The sequence below is a fragment of the Sceloporus undulatus genome, chromosome 5 (genome assembly GCF_019175285.1).
Source record: "Sceloporus undulatus isolate JIND9_A2432 ecotype Alabama chromosome 5, SceUnd_v1.1, whole genome shotgun sequence".
Classification (NCBI taxonomy): domain Eukaryota; kingdom Metazoa; phylum Chordata; class Lepidosauria; order Squamata; family Phrynosomatidae; genus Sceloporus; species Sceloporus undulatus.
Genome location: NC_056526.1, coordinates 182,798,773 through 182,814,430, shown reverse-complemented (window position 1 = coordinate 182,814,430; position 15,658 = coordinate 182,798,773). Strand labels below are relative to the sequence as shown.

Sequence of the window (15,658 nt, the reverse complement as noted above, 5' to 3'; positions counted from 1 at the left end):
TTGATAGGGTTACCTTCGGGTTGCCATAAATAAGTCAGAAATGACGACAAGGCACACAACGACAACGGTAATTTTTTAGGAGCCAGTGTAGCGTAGTGGTTTGACTAGTTGGACTATGACTCTGGAAATCAGGGTTCGATTCCCAGCTCAGCCATGAAACCCACTGGGTGACTTTAGGCAAGTCACGCACTCTCAGCTTCAGGGGAAGGCATTGGCAAACCTCCTCTGAGCAAATCTTGCCAAGAAAACCCATGCACAGGTCACCTTTAGGGTCACCATAAGTTGGAAACAACTTGAAGGTACACAACAACAATAATTTCAGTTTAAAAAGTGAACTACATGTTTATATGAGCTGTCTGATTTTAGCTGGATTGTGCTGGTGTTCATAGAAAAACACACAAGTATACAAAGCGTGTATAAAATAAAGCAAGTAATTTAAATATATGCATAGGTTGGTTTGTTCAGTCAAATATAATATAACCTAAACAGTGGCTTACTTTACCTATACAAAACCTTGTTTTGTTTTGTTTTAAGAAGTCATAAATTCCTAGAGATCTTTAAGACTGCAATCCGCAGCACACTTACAAAGAAAGTGGTTGGGTTGAAATCAGAAAGACAGATCTTAAGCATATATGAATTTTTAATCACTTTGTAAAAACAGAAAGCTCTTCACATCCCTATGAATGCTCTTGATGGTATCACAGCCTAATCATCAGGTAGCTATTAACCAGACTAAGGAGTCTCAATCCACACAAGACTTGGCTTGCCTGGGCAAGTTGATTTTTACAATGATAAAAGGCTTGAGGATAAAGCACCGCTTTATTGTTGAGTCCTGTTATGTGGCTGGCTCAGTGAACAGAACATGGAACTTGCATTTGAGTTTCCTCAGACTCAGACATTAATTTATTTGGGTATCTTTGGATACCTCTCAGTCTATTCAAAACATTTAGGGGTTGCCATGTTGGCCATATAGCAATTCCAATAACATTGAAACAATGATACCTTCATTGGACCAACCAAAATGCACAATTACATGTTGCAAGCTTTCAAAGTCACACTGGCTTCTTCATCAAGCAAACAGGAGAGGGAGATTGAAAATGTTAGTCATAGGCCTGCGTTTTCTGTTTCTGGACTTAGTTCAGATGGTAGGGAGGGCTATCTGCAGGCCTATGACTAACATCTTCAATTTCTTTCTCCTGTTTGTCTGATGAAGAAGCCAGCGTGACTTTGAAAGCTTGCAACATGTAATTGTCCATTTTGGCATGCTTTGCCTCTCCACCATTTTCCTGATGCAAAACATGGAGACTTCTTGAGAAATTCAGTGTTCTCCACCTACATAGGAGCCTGTTGCTTCACAAAGGAAGGAGACATGTTGGATTCCAAGGAAACATCTTCTTTGAATTGAAAATTGACATGAAATTTCCTTGACTTTGAAAATCGACCAGTGACCGCATGGCCAGGCTGCAGATAGCCCTCCCTACCATCTGAACTAAGGCCAGATACAGAAAATGCAGGCCTATGACTAACATCTTCCATTTCTTTCTCCTGTTTGCCTGATGAAGAAACATGTGCAACTTCAAAAGCTTGCAACGTGTAATTGTGCATTTTGGTTGGCCCCATAAACGTATCATTTATTCAAAACAGTTTCTTATTTGAACTAAATCTGGAATAAAGGGCCAAAACACACTGCAAAAATAATCCAGTTTGAGACCGCTTTAACAGCCCTGGTTCAGTGCTGGGGAATCCTGGGAACTGTAGTTTATTGTGGCACCAGAACTCCCTAACAAAGGCTAATTGTCTCACGAAACTACAAATCCCAGAATTCCATAGCATTGAACCAGGGCAGTTAAAGAGGTCTCAAAGTGGATTATTTCTGCAGTGCGTTTTGGACCAAAGATTCATTGGACTGACCCTAATTTAGGCTGGCATTTTTTATTCATTTCTTTATTTACGAATTTTATTCCATTGCCATTCAGCATTTATGATTTATTAGTTATGGTGGGCGAGTGGGGTTCAGGGACATTGGATTTTATTGTGTTTTAATGTTGTTAGCCGCCTCAATCTCATTGGAGAGGCAGGGTATAAATAATAATAACAATTATTATTATTATTATTATTATTATTATTATTATTATTATGTATAGAGTGTCAACATATAAAAAGAGCAACTGTGGTCTTAACAGCTTTTTAACAACAAAATAACACTATGGATATGTTAATGTGGAAGAATGGGGTACTGAGGAATGTTATTTGGCGCCTTTATTTGAAAAGTGGAGGCTCTGAAAATGAAGGGATGTGGCTTTTCCATTGTCTCTTTTTGTTCCCTCAGGGAACTGACAGTTGGGGAAATGGCTGTTATTAAAAGGCAGCTGAGGGCGCTTTCCTTCCCATAGAAACAGGCCAAGGCTTTATTCTGATTGGCCAAAGGCGGAGGACGTCACCGCCGTCCATCAAAGCAAAAAAAAAAAAAATCAAACTGTTTTGAACAGCAAAACATTCCAAGCCTCGAAAGAGGGACGGTCTGTTTTCGTCCAATCAGCGCTCGCGCCTCGTGTGGCCAATCAGCGCGCGCGGGCGTTTGGGCGGACTTTTCAAAAAAGAAGTTTTTTCCCCCTCCTCTTCCTCCTCCCCCTCCTTTTTTTGTCCCTTTAAAGGAGTTCTTCGACGAATGTGTCCTTCCGCCTTTATCTCTTCACAGGAACCAAGGAAACTCCAAATTCCCTTATTGTCTCCTTTTTCATATATATAAGAAGACTTTGCTCCTTCACTGACAGGAACTCAAAACAAACAAACAAAAAAGAAGGGAGGAAAAAAGGGAGGATTATTTTTCCTTCCAGGAAGCCGCGTCACTCGGAGATAGAACCTTCCGCTCAAAATAAAAAAGAGCTGGAAAGGGGGAGGGGTCCAACAAAACAAAACAAAGGCCGTTGGTCACGTGACGCAAAAGGGGGCGTGGTTTGGAGGGTTTTTTGCTCTGCTTCAGGGAGGACTCCATTTTGATGTTTCGCTGAAGAGGAGGCAGCGGGTCGTTCGTCCGTTCGTCGCCCGGACGGAAAGGAAGCGGGGCGGCGATGGTGCTGCTGCTGCTTCTGGGGCGCTGACTCTGGAGCGGGGAAGGGAGGAAGGACGGCGGGCGGAGGCTGGAGGCTGGATGCGGGGCAGGAGGCGCTGGGCAGCTGTCATTCTCCGCACCCGCCGCCCTCCTTCCCTCCCTGCCTCCCTCCTTCCAGCCCCCGACCTTCCTCCGCCTTGAAGGAGAAGGAGAGGAGCAAGGAAGGGCCTCCTCCTGAGGAAGGGAGGTCAGTGACAAGGCTCCCCCGTTTGAAAGGGGGAAACAAAGACGTTTGTGAGCCGCCTTGGGAGCCCTTCTCTGGGAGAAAGGCGGCATCGGAAGGGAAGGAAATCAGCGAAAGGGAAAGGATAGGAAATAAATGGTAGTGTTTCTTAAAAGAAGGGGAGAAGCAGGAAGTAATAAGGAAGTAATATAGGAAATAAAGAGTTTTTAAGAGAAGGGAAATAAGAAGGAAGTAGTAAGAAGGAAACAATAGGAAATAAATGCTATTTTTAAAGGAAGAGGAGAAACAGAAGGGAAACAATCATCAAAAGGAAGTCATAGGAAACAAATGCATAGTACTGTAGTAGTCGTGTTTTTAAAGGAGGTGACTTTAAGGGGAAGCAAGTAAATATCTAGCCATAGCACTGTTTTTTAAAGGCGGGACTGGGGCAAAATTGAAACTTTGGGGGGGTGAAGTTGAGTGTAAATGTGTGGGAAAGACTGAAGGGTTTTGAGGGGAAAGAGAAGCAGACCAGAGATAAGTGAATTGTAATAGTATTGTTGCTTTTAAAAGAAGGGACTGGGGCAGAATTGAAAACTTGGGGGCAAAGTTGGGTCGAAAAGGGGTGAGACTGAGGGGGTTTGAGACAAAGAGGGGAAAGGGAGAAGCAGGGAAATGAATAAACAGCACAGGACAGTATTCATTTGGCCTCCTTATTTGGTGTTTTGATCTTCAGTTTATCTGGGATCTTTACTCTCTTGGTATCTTGCTTCCAGCTCCCTCCAGTGGATGCCAAAATCTGGATGCCCAAGTCCCATTGAATACAACGGCAGAATAAAATGGTGTTCCTTGTATAAAATGGCAAGATCATGGCATGCTTCTTGGGATCTACTTATTTATACTTGTGAGCCATGGATGGTTGAATCCATGGATAAAGGGTCCGTGGCTGTCTATTAGTAGTAGTGCCTTAAAAAGAAGTGACTGGGATGCAATTGAACTTTGGGAGGTGAAGGGGTGTTTTTGGGGAGAGGTCAAGCTAAAGCAACTGGTAATATTATATCTATTGGGGGTATAATGAGGGAATGGGGTGTCTTTTGGTTTTATTTTGGGACAAAGGGCGGTTAATAGCTGTCTGAATGGACTTGTCCCTATCCCACCCGCACCCCTCCTCTGGTTCTCTTTACAGTCAGTCTGCAAACAAAGGCTTCTCCTTGGAAAAGAAAGACCCACCTCCGTGTTACTATATATAGTTGGTTCTTCATATCCTCTGATTCAACCATCCATGGCTTGAGAATATTCTATATGTGTGTGTGTGTGTGTGTATTTCCAAGGAGCAAATGTTGATGTTTTCGTTTTATAGAAGGGACATCATTTTACTCTGCCATTGTTTTTATAGGGACTTGGGCATCCATGGATCTTGGTATCCACTAGGGACTCTTGGAACCAAATGGCAGCGGACAACGTCCATGACTACAACAACAACAACAGACAATGGGGTTTGAGATCACCTGTGTGGCTGGTGGTGGGTGCGCACATGCCTTTGAGCAAAAGCCTCTGCCTATATGTAGAGTTTGATCAGGAATGGTTTGTTCAGAGTGATCTTTAGCTTGCTGTAGGTGAATAGGGCCCTGGTTTCTAGAGATTTGGGTGGGGAAAGAAGAAGCAATGCAGAGATGTGGGGAAGGGAGAAGGAAATGACACAGACTAGAACTGCGGCTGAACATTTGAGGGAAGCAGAATCAGGTTGGGACGCTCACCATGTAGAGAAAAGTAGAGGTTAAGAGCAAATGGGGCAGAGTTCCCCAAAAGTGAAACAGTGGGCTGGCCTTGCCAGAAAAATTATGAGGCTCCTTTGTGTATTAGTGTGCCTTTATGTCTGTGTTGTCTGTTGTGATCATGTTCCGCTTATGAATAAATGGCACATGCCTAGCTGCTAGTTCCAAGTGGCATCATTTTTGTGACCCCAGGGCTTGACTAGGAACTGGAACTAAGGTGAGATGAGTCTCCGAACAAAAGTCCAAAACCCACTGCAGAAATAATCCAGTTTCAGACCACTTTAACTGTCCTGACTCAATGCTAGGGAATTGTGGAAGCTATAGTTTTGTGAGACGTTTAGCCTTCTGTGTCAGAGTTCTGGTGCCACAACAAACTACTGTTCCCAGGATTCCCTAGCACTAAGCTAGGGCAGTTAAAGCAGTCTCAAACTGGATTATTTCTGCTGTGTGTTTTGGACCAGTGTCTTGGTACTTGTTTTCCCCCATGTCCACCTCTGCTCTTAAAGTGTTTTGCTGTTTTAAGGCTGAACTAATTACATTCCATTGTTAGCTGATAATAATAATAGAGTAATAATAAAAGTAGATAATAGAGGATGGAATTGAAACCACTTTGCAATTTCCACCCTAATTGTGTGTGCAAAGGAGGGAGGAGGAGGAGGAAGAGATACAGGCATTACCAATAAGGGAAGCATAGCTAGCTATTGCCAAGCTCCCATCTTGTTCAGATCATAATTAAGCCAGGTAGGTAGACTAAAAATTGGCAGAATGAGCAAATATGATGGCTTGTGCTGTCAAATTACCTTATAATTTGAGCAGCTTGAATTGCATGTTTACCCAGAAGTCCACCAGCTTTTTTTTTTTATGGGTCTTAGTCCCAAGTAAATGCACCTAATAGAGTTCTACTCTGCTGGTGAGCCTGTATGTGTTCTCCTGCTGCCCCCTTCAGTCCTTTGGAGGTTGCTGCTGCTCCTGGGTGTACGTGACACTGCTCCTTTGTGCTCCTCATTCCTCCCTCCTGTTGCAACAGCCTCTCTGCCAGTCAGTCCCTGCAAGTGAAGGGGAGGGGACAAAGTCTCTCCCCTTGTCCTTTGAATAGGAGAGAGAATTCAAGTCTGCGTTAAGCCTCTTGCTTTCTTTCCCAGGAAATGGTTTTGCTACACGTTGTCGAAATCTTGACGTAGTTGTTCATGTGAGCAGTTGAGCAGCCAGATTTTTAATTGTGAAGCTTGTTATCCCTTCAGGCTAGGAATTCTGGCATTTAAGTGGATATTGTTGTAGCACATACCTTTCAGCCTTTAAAATGGCTATAAAATTGATGTTCTCCCTCCTGAGAATGTTTGCTTTTCTATTCCCCACCCCATTTCAGATGAAGGATACTGGAGTTGAAGCACAGATGAGCAGCTGGCTCTTCAAGCAGCTGAAACTCCATTTGGAACAGGAATGGAAATACCAACCACGAGAAAAGGGCCTGAGCTTGATTGAGTGTAGCGCTGAGGTGAGGAGATGCTTGTCCATGGAGGTGGAAATGAGTCAGTGATGTACTCTGCCATGGTAACACACACATGGAAGAAAGGATCAAAAGCACAGATTTTTTCCCCCTCATTCACTTATGGCAGAAATTTAGCAATAGTTCTGCTAGTAGCGCTTTGGACAAACACTTTTATATGCAGCAGTCCTTTTCTGATGCAACAACCTCAGCTACAAGGGGCATAGCCAAGCCAAAATTAAATAATGCTACTGGATTTTGTTCTTCTCAATAATAAACTGTTTAATTCTACTACCCAAACATGAACATGTTTCACTTTAGATGGATTATACCTATTGTCATTCATTTCCTAATCATTAGGTGCAATGAACTCCTGTGAGGAAGGATGAGTTATAAGTAGAATAGATAATGATAAATTATAATATAATAGAAACAAAATGACACTTAATTGCATTTGTTTATAGAAACACTTATTCTGTGCAGAAAGTGTTACTATCAGGAACTGATGTTTGCTGATTCCATTTCATTGTGCCTTTCTAACTGTTGCCTTAGTTCTCAAGAACAAAAAAAGCAAAGTCTTTTGTTCATACAGCAGTCTGGAAATTCAAGATTTTTCTCTTACATTCTATTTGTGGATTGGATAGCCTTGCTCTTCAGTAACTGGTGAGCTACCAAACACCAGGCTGTGTGTTACAATGTTTCTTACAATGCAGGTGTACTTTTGATTGGAAATGAACAGTTGCTCCCTGAAGTACAAGCAACCTCTCTGGTAGTTAGGGTGCCTGCCAGAATGAGAACAGCATGTTGCTTCTGGCAAGCCTAGCACAAGTCACTGAATGAGTTTCCTGAGGAGTTGTCTCCTTTCTAAAAAGCAGGAGTGCTTGACTATTCCCTGAACAAGCTTCTTTGTGAGAGATGGGTGACACTGAGGCAAGAGGGAGTTTGGCATCTGGGCAAATTAGCCAGGGTGAATTTGCCTATTGCCAAAGGAGTTGGCTTTTGTTCCTATGTCACAATGTATAGCTCATTTTTGAAGATCTAATAGAGCCTAATTCTACAATTAGCATAAGGATACTGTTTTCTTTCTACAGAATGAAAGCACCATATGTCCCAGACTGCGAAATGCAAAAGTAGAAGATCTCTGGAGTCTGACAAACTTCTTTGGATTTGCCACCGAAACATTTGTCCTGGCTGTCAACATTCTAGATAGATTTTTGGCACTTATGAAGGTACCAAGAAGTGAAAGGGACTGCTGTATTGGATTGTGCATATACTGTATAGCTTTTTACACTGGTTTTGTATTTTAAAGCTCTATAGTCAGTTTATTTCCTGCCATCTAGAATGATTCTATAAAAGGCTGGATACAGAATTTATCACCTACTGGTTTACTAAATGTGTGTATAATACTTAGAAATATTCCTAAATTGCCCCAAATTCTCCAGAATATGTTTGCTTTCAAACATACTGTATATACTCATGTATAAGTCTAGAAATTTAGGTCAAAAACCGACACACACACACACACACACCCAAATTGGAGTCTACTTATCCACGGGTCAAAGTAAATACTGTATCTTAACTCTTATTTAAAAGAAGGAACAATCCCCTGGTGAAAAGCAAGAGTACAATCTGTCCTGGAAGCACTGACCCCCTCTACTCTCTCATCCATCCAGCCTTAAGAGTGAGCAGAAAGAGTTATATTTGCTGGAATTTTGTAAGTTCTTTGACATTGTTTTACTTTGCTTCATTCTTTAGATCCTTTGCTATATCTTCGACTTATCCACGAGTCATAGCAAAATCCATAATTTTGGCCCCAGATTTTGCCCTCGACTTATACATGAGGTTGACTTATAGTCGAATATATACGATATTCCTGGCCATATTGCTCTTTTTTAATTGCATCAACATCTTTTTCCCCAAATCAAGAACTAAGACATAACAAACAATCTTGTTGCCAAAAATTCAAAAAAAAGGATTGTTGCAGTTGGGAAAGCAGGACTTGCTGTACTTGCTATTACAGCTAGACTTCATTGTAACCTTTTCTGCTATTGCAGTTGAGCCTAGCTTTCTGATATAGGGTCTTAATTTTCAAGTCAGCACAATGAATGCATAGTGGTTTTGCAGTACCTTTAAAGCATGTTCCAATTTTTATTTTACACGTTGTGGTTTGGTAGCTTGCCAGCCTGCTGTACTAATTCATAACGGTGTTCTCCTTAGGTGAAACCTAAGCATTTGTCCTGCATTGGCATCTGTTGTTTTCAATTGGCTGCTCAAGTGATTGAAGAGCAATGCAACATTCCTTCCCTCCATGATGTCATTCGGATTAGCCAGTGCAAGTGCACAGCATCTGATCTGAAACGAATGGAAAAAATAATCTCAGAAAAACTGCACTTTGACTTCAAAGCTACTACTGCCTTAACCTTTTTGCACTTGTACCATACTATAGTTCTCTGTCATACCTCAGAAAGGTAGGTATCCGCTAATCCTCTTCTTTCCAGTCAGTAGCCTGAAGCCTTTATTTCAGCCTTAGTCAGTAGCCTGAAGACTCTTACGCTCTTTCCAGTCCCATCTTCACTTACATTTTATTATTACATGTAGTGGCTTTAGATACTTTGTTCTCTGTATTTTATTATTTATTTATTTGGTTTATACCCCACTGTTCTCCTAACATGTTATTCAAAGCAGCTTGACATGATAATGCTCTCCTGCACAGTTGGATAAGCAAATAAAGCTGAGACTAGGGAGTCAGTTGACTAAATTCAGTATTTATACAAGTGACGCCATGCTCACACAACCTGAACTTTGCTTCTCTCCCTCCTTCATAATATGGTTTTTATTTTATTTATTTGCTGCCTTTCTCCTAAATTGGACCTAAGGTGGTTCACAAAGGATTCCTCCCCAACTTGCCAGAGCAGAATTGTGAGGCAGGGGAATTTGGCTTGCCTGTAGTGTTCATTCCACTGCCAGACCAACATTGTTGAATACATTGTAATGGTTCATCTTAAGATGAACAGGGCAGATGTGATGCTTACATCATGTTAAAGTCAAAGATGAGTTGGCCTATTCAGTGATGGCGAACCTATGGCACGCGTGCCAGAGGTGGCACTCAGAGCCCTCTGTGGGCACACATGCTGTCACCCTAGCACAGAGTTTGCCAGAGTTTCTTACTAGAAAGCCAGAGAGACGTGGCACTTCACAATAAATAAGTGGGGTCTGGGTTGCAGTTTGGGCACTCGGTCTGTAAAAGGTTCACCATCACTGGCCTCTTCTATAATTGATTAACACCCTTACAGTTTAAATCTGCTGCTTCTCTTGATAAGATGAAAAACATTTTTTCAAAAAAAAAATCACTTGTTTCATTATAGGAAAGAATTGTTGAATCTCGACAAACTGGAAGCACAACTTAAAGCTTGTAACTGCCGACTAGTATTCTCAAAAGCAAAAGTAAGTCTGGGAGATGGGCTGTTTATTAGGTGCATGGTTGAAAGTTGGGATCCAGTATGGCATTACTGACCCTTTTGTGTTTTATTTGTACTTTCAGCCATCTGTCTTGGCCCTGTGCCTTCTGTCTCTGGAAGTGCAGACTCTAAAGTCCATTGAGTTGTTTGAGATTGTTCTGTGCATTCAGAAGTATTCAAAGGTAAAGGATTCAATTGTATGGGCTTATTTCTCTCAGACCCCGCAGTTCTAACAGGCTAATGAATGTCTGTCCAAGAACAGTAATGAGTTCTTTAGGAAAGACTTTCACATTAATGAATGAAGGGAAGGAAAAATACATAAGGTCAAATGGTGGGGAAACTTTGAGTCAGCTTTGTTCTGGCATTGAAAAGATTAAGAAACAGCACACTCGTATAGTAGAAGAAATTTCCATTTTACCCATTTTGCCTCATATGGCTGTTATAAACAGGTGCTGTGGTGCCACATCACTTGCACTATCTTTGGCATTCACACTTTACAAAAAAATCAGCAGCTTATAAAAAGATCTCTTTGCCTGAGCTCTAGAAGGGCTACTGCCTGTTAAAATAGACATAAGTGAGTGGGCTGACATCAACTTCGTATGTGTTCACTGTCATTTTATGAGCCTTTCCTGTGGTCTAGCACCAACCTGTGTTGAGTGATCCTGAATATTTACTCTTACTTAAGGCACTTCTTGTGCTGTTGGAGAATTAGATCAAGATTCACATAGTTTTATGCTCTTTTTCAAGAATAGGAGGTATAATCTGCAGTGTCACAGCTGCAAACAGCCAGTAAACTCTTTAATTTCCCCTTCCCAAGTCACAGTTGTGGTGGTAACACATCTGTTACCATAGTTCTCCATTAATCAGAGGTGAAGGCATTGGCCATCTAAGACTACTGGGTGTTTCTTTGATACTCCGTGGTGCCAAGGTTAGACCTTAGACCTAATGATCTTATGGTGATGGCCATATAGCTTTCTTAATTGTGAAGCAAATGGTTGGTCATTCTCTTCTCTTGCCCCTGCCATTCCCTGCTTTGCAACTGTTTCTGCAGTCGTGGTAGAGGAACCAACTAACCAAGATAAGTTTTTAACACTGATGAAAGCAACAATACTATGAGTATGTATAGCCAGAGAAGCCTGTGTGCCATAGTGGTTTGAGTGTTTGACTATGACTTTAGAGACCAAGGTTCGATTCCCAGCTCAACCATGAAACCCATTCACTGACCATGGGCAAGTGACACTCTCTCAGCCCCAGGGGAATGCAGTGGCAAATCTCTTCTGAACAAATCCTGTCAAGAACACCCCACAATAGGTTTGCATTAGGGTCTCCATAAAGTTAGAAATGACTTGAAGGCACACAACAATAACAACAAAGGCAGGTTGGCTTCAGAACACAAACATTCAAGTATGTTAAAAGGATGCATCATGCTCTTTAGTGCATCTTTGAGACTGCACTTCTACTCAGTCTTTCTTGTACAAAAGTATGCAAAGGGATCTTGCATTACCTTTGAGACTAACGTAGAGAAGGAAAGAAGTTGTACCATAAGCTTTGTCTCAGTCTCACAGGTGCTACAGGAACCCTTTGCATACTGATCCAGGCTAACGCAGCTGTCTCTTTGAATTTAACAAGTGTCGTTGAAATCAGCATATCTGCTTTAAATAATGTAGTTGTGATATGTGTGTTAATTGATATTCCCACACTCTCACCTATGCATGTGTACTTGAAAATTAATCTAATGTTGTTGAAGGGCTTGTGCTGAAGTCGGTATGCATGGGATTGCAGTCATTTGTGCCACAGTGCTCTTTTCTTGAAATACTGATGTAAATAAATATGGGATGTTTTTCAGATAAGCGACAGTGACTTACTGTATTGGCGAGAGCTGGTCTCAAAATGCTTAGCAGATTACTCTTCTCCTGCCTGCTGCAAACCAGACCATAAAAAATTAGTGTGGATTGTTTCAAGACGCACTGCCCAAAATCTTCAAAACAGCTACTATAGTGTTCCTGAGTTGCCCACAATCCCTGAGGCTGGATGTTTTGATGGAAGTGAGAGGTAGGTAAAAATAATAATAAATAATAATAAAAATGTATTTATATACCGCTATTCCAAGGATCACAGCGGTGAACAATAAAAGATAAAACAGTTAAAACAACACGAGCCCCAAACCCCCCCAGCAGAATTACAACAGTTAACAACAGTTAGCAGTCAACAACAATAAAAAACCAACAGCACCCCAAGCAAATGGCTGTGTAGAGTGGAATACATCGTAAACATCACCAAGGGGAAAAGAATACACAAAGCTTTCTCTAAGCAACATGCCACCTTTAAATAATAGTATTTCAAGTTATCTTCTGGTGCTGGTTGTGTTGCTTTGTTAATGTTTGGGATGCTAAAATGACATTTATTTAATTTGGAAAGTGACATGCCACTAGATTATGAAATACAGTTGCACCACATTCATAGTTCAGGGTGAATATATGTATTTGTTTGCTTGCTATTCCACTTCTATTGCTCTGGGTGCCTTCTATTGCAATCTGGGGTACAGTGAGGCCTAAGAGCTCTCTGGCTGAAAATTCCAAATGCCTTTCCCTAAACTGCAAATCCCAGAATGCCACAGGAGGCAGCCAGAGCAGTAAAAGTGGAATAACAGCACTGTAAGAGTATAGTATGGTAATCAAATTATAAGGTTCTATTTCGAGAACCAAATCAACCAGTGATATGAGATGCAGTGCACAAGAAATTAGTTGGTAAATCAGTTTTCTGCCTTTCTTCCTGTTTTAAAATACATAGAAGCCTGTCTAGAAAAGAATCCATTCCCAGTTACTGTGTGTTTGAAATACACATGCAGATAACATGGGTCTCCTCTCCCCCTCCCTCCCCCCACTTATTACATGGATGTGCATACATTTTACTCTTGGAAACATCCGCTTCAAAAGTCTGCTTGAAAAACTGCACTCTGTGGAATATACATCTCAGTCCATCAAGCTGGATGTGAATGTCCTAGATGCAATTGTTCAAATTTTCAGTAGCAGCAAGAACAAAAAGAGAGAATCTGTTGATTAGAGCTTTATTCAGGCATTACTTGCCTAGTTTGAATCAATGTGCAAATAGAAGAATGCCTAATCTTGCTTCCTTCCATTGTCATCTTTCTCCCATGGATAGCAACAAATCAGAATAGGAGAAGTTTGTGCAGAGTTTCCATGTAATCAAGAAGCCTGACTTTTTCCAGCATCCTTGCCCCACATGGAGAATCTTTTGTCAGTCTTTTATTACTTTAAATGTAAGGAAAATAGGGATGGGGAATGGAACCAAGAGCATGTTGATACAGACTGCGTAAGGAAAAAAGTTTCTGTTGAGTCCAATACCAAAAGTGAACGTTCACATGCAGAAATGTACTTTTTAGGATGATACATAGTGTCATGATGGCACTGGTCCAGTCTTGACTTATGTATCTTGGTGGGAAACCTTTGATTAAAGAGTTGCATTTATGCACATAGTTTAAAATTTTCTAATTAATGTAAGTACATAATGAAAACCTTTTGGGATTTCTGTAGCAAGCATTGTGGGGAAATACCTATCCATATTGTTTCAGCCTGTTTGAAGTAGTGTTGTGCTTTGGCTTAGCCACTTATACTATGAGGCTCCAGTTATTAGTGTTCATCAGTACCATTTTGTGTATAAGCTCGGGAAAGTTACTGGCTGGAAAACTGTTTTAAAATAAAGTACTTGTAAAGATATCTGACATTTCAAACGTTGTGTCATGACTTACGTGAGTTTTATATCTCTTCATCTTTTGTAGTGAGGATTCTTGTGAAGATATGAGCTGTGGAGAAGAAAGCCTTAGCAGTTCTCCACCAAGTGACCTGGAAGGCACCTTCTTCTTTGACCTCAAACCGAAATCAAAATGGCAGGCTCTCTCCTTTGACTCAGTGTGCTAGACTGAGCTCTTAATGCATTATAGTACTTAGGCAATAAGTATCTAAGCACTCTCTGTACCTTGGCACAAGGTCTCATGGAGTACTCAAAATGCGTACTGCGCTTTCCCCTTTAGTGCAATGTCAGATGTAGCAAAAGTGGATCATTTAGGGCCGAATTCAGTGGCAAGCATTAGTAAGTGCATGCTGCTTGTGATCAGGCTATAAGATAGCTGGGAAGCTTTATTTGCACTTGAATGCTCTGCTGAAATTAGAAGCTGAAGCTTAATGGTGAAGTATTTTGGGGATAGGCTAAATTGCAAAGCAGTGTATGCTTATTTCGTTTTGGACTGAAGTACTTTTAACCAATTTTTTCATTGTGCATTCTTTAAAAAAAGGCAGTTGCATCACTTTAAAACTGGGTTCAACTTCAGCAATTTTGTTCAGATTTAATCAGGCATATGCTTAGATTATTTAGGGAGGAATAAGCTGCCTCTCTAAAGCGTGTTCCAATCTGGTTAAATGTTCCAGGCATATTTTGCATTAAAGCATCTAAAGGCTAGCTTTGATATCCTCAAATTGGAATAAATTGTATTCAGAAAACTTAGTGTTAATGTAAAAAAAAAATACTACTTAAATTAGAACTGTAAAGTTTCACATTCCCTTTACCTACTAACTCCTCCAGTTTTTCTTACCTTGTCATAGTAAATCCATAATCATAACATGTTTGCATGCTTAAGTGAAAGCTGTTAGCGGAAAGGTGGTAAATGTGAAGTTGATAAAATGGTTGTAATGACACTTATAATTGCTTGCCATTTTTTTCTTTAAAGCACAGACTATATGTTACTTAGTATCTTAAAAATATATGCAAAGTGAGCAAAAGAAGAAATGTACTCTGTAGTCTAATGATGTGAAAGCAAGGTCATGGTAGAAATGAAGGGGCAACAAAACTTAGGATTGTAGCGTTGTGTGGCCATCTTGAAGTGCAGATGTGAATGGTGGTGATGTGTGGTGTGCTCTGATTTTTTTATAAACAAAAAATGTTTACAAAAATTTGTAAAAATGTAAATTAAAACCTGTATAAAAAATTAAAAACAAAATAAGCTGAAAAATATTGTATTTTTACAGTGTGTATGTAACTTTCCTATATGTATGTTGCATGTAGATATTAATTTATTCTATCCTGTACATGATATACATACTGTACATGAAGGCTTGCTTTTTTGGTACTACATGCCTGAGTGTCAAGACATTTTCTGAAAGCTATTTTCTCTCAAAGATGATTCAGATGACTCTCTGCTTCTGTTCAATAAAACCAAATGCTTTTCCTATATTGGTCTGCTATGATTTTGGCAAAGAGGGCAAAAGTATAACTAAAAAAAGTCAGAATTAGTAGCAGCCGCCTTCTAGACTGTGGTAGAATCTAACAAATGTGCACTCGAATTTTCTTATTAGGAGAGTTTTCTACCAAGCGTTTTAAGGCTGCTGAAGACGTCTGGCAGCTATGTGCAGATTTGTAGGCGATATGGTGCAAAATTAGATGTACTCTACTGGAATCCTGTAACAAAGACAACTCTGCATAATCCTCTGACCATCTTTTTGTCACATCTAGTGTGTTTGTGCATATTACAATGATCCATACTTCAATGAAGAGTCAGTGTGGTGTAGTGGTTTGGGCTTGGACCCTGGGAGACTAGGGTTGAGTCCCAGCTTGGCCGTGGAAACCCTGGGTCATTAGGCAAGACACACT

The 15,658-nt window shown here is 40.6% G+C and overlaps 1 protein-coding gene across 2 annotated transcripts; it reads left to right on the top strand.

Annotated features, from left to right (window-relative positions):
* Positions 1 to 2,976: 2,976 nt before the first annotated feature.
* CCNG2 (cyclin G2) lies at positions 2,977 to 15,239 on the top strand. 2 transcript variants are annotated; one of them, XM_042468162.1, is made up of 8 exons: positions 2,977 to 3,299; positions 6,417 to 6,545; positions 7,628 to 7,765; positions 8,754 to 9,004; positions 9,902 to 9,980; positions 10,078 to 10,176; positions 11,841 to 12,046; positions 13,794 to 15,239. In XM_042468162.1, the coding sequence occupies exons 2-8, from the start codon at positions 6,417 to 6,419 to the stop codon at positions 13,930 to 13,932; spliced, it is 1,041 nt and encodes a 346-aa protein (XP_042324096.1). In that variant the 5' UTR covers positions 2,977 to 3,299; the 3' UTR covers positions 13,933 to 15,239. The 2 variants fall into 2 exon arrangements, with proteins under 2 accessions (XP_042324096.1, XP_042324097.1); XM_042468163.1 differs by lacking the exon at positions 6,417 to 6,545.
* Positions 15,240 to 15,658: the final 419 nt, after the last annotated feature.

Coding starts and splice junctions, on each gene's coding strand:
- CCNG2 (XM_042468162.1), top strand. CDS start 6,417: ATGAAGGATACTGGAGTTGAAGCACAGATGAGCAGCTGGCTCTTCAAG. Junction 6,546..7,627: donor TGATTGAGTGTAGCGCTGAG/GTGAGGAGATGC, acceptor TTCTTTCTACAG/AATGAAAGCACCATATGTCC. Junction 12,047..13,793: donor TGTTTTGATGGAAGTGAGAG/GTAGGTAAAAAT, acceptor CATCTTTTGTAG/TGAGGATTCTTGTGAAGATA.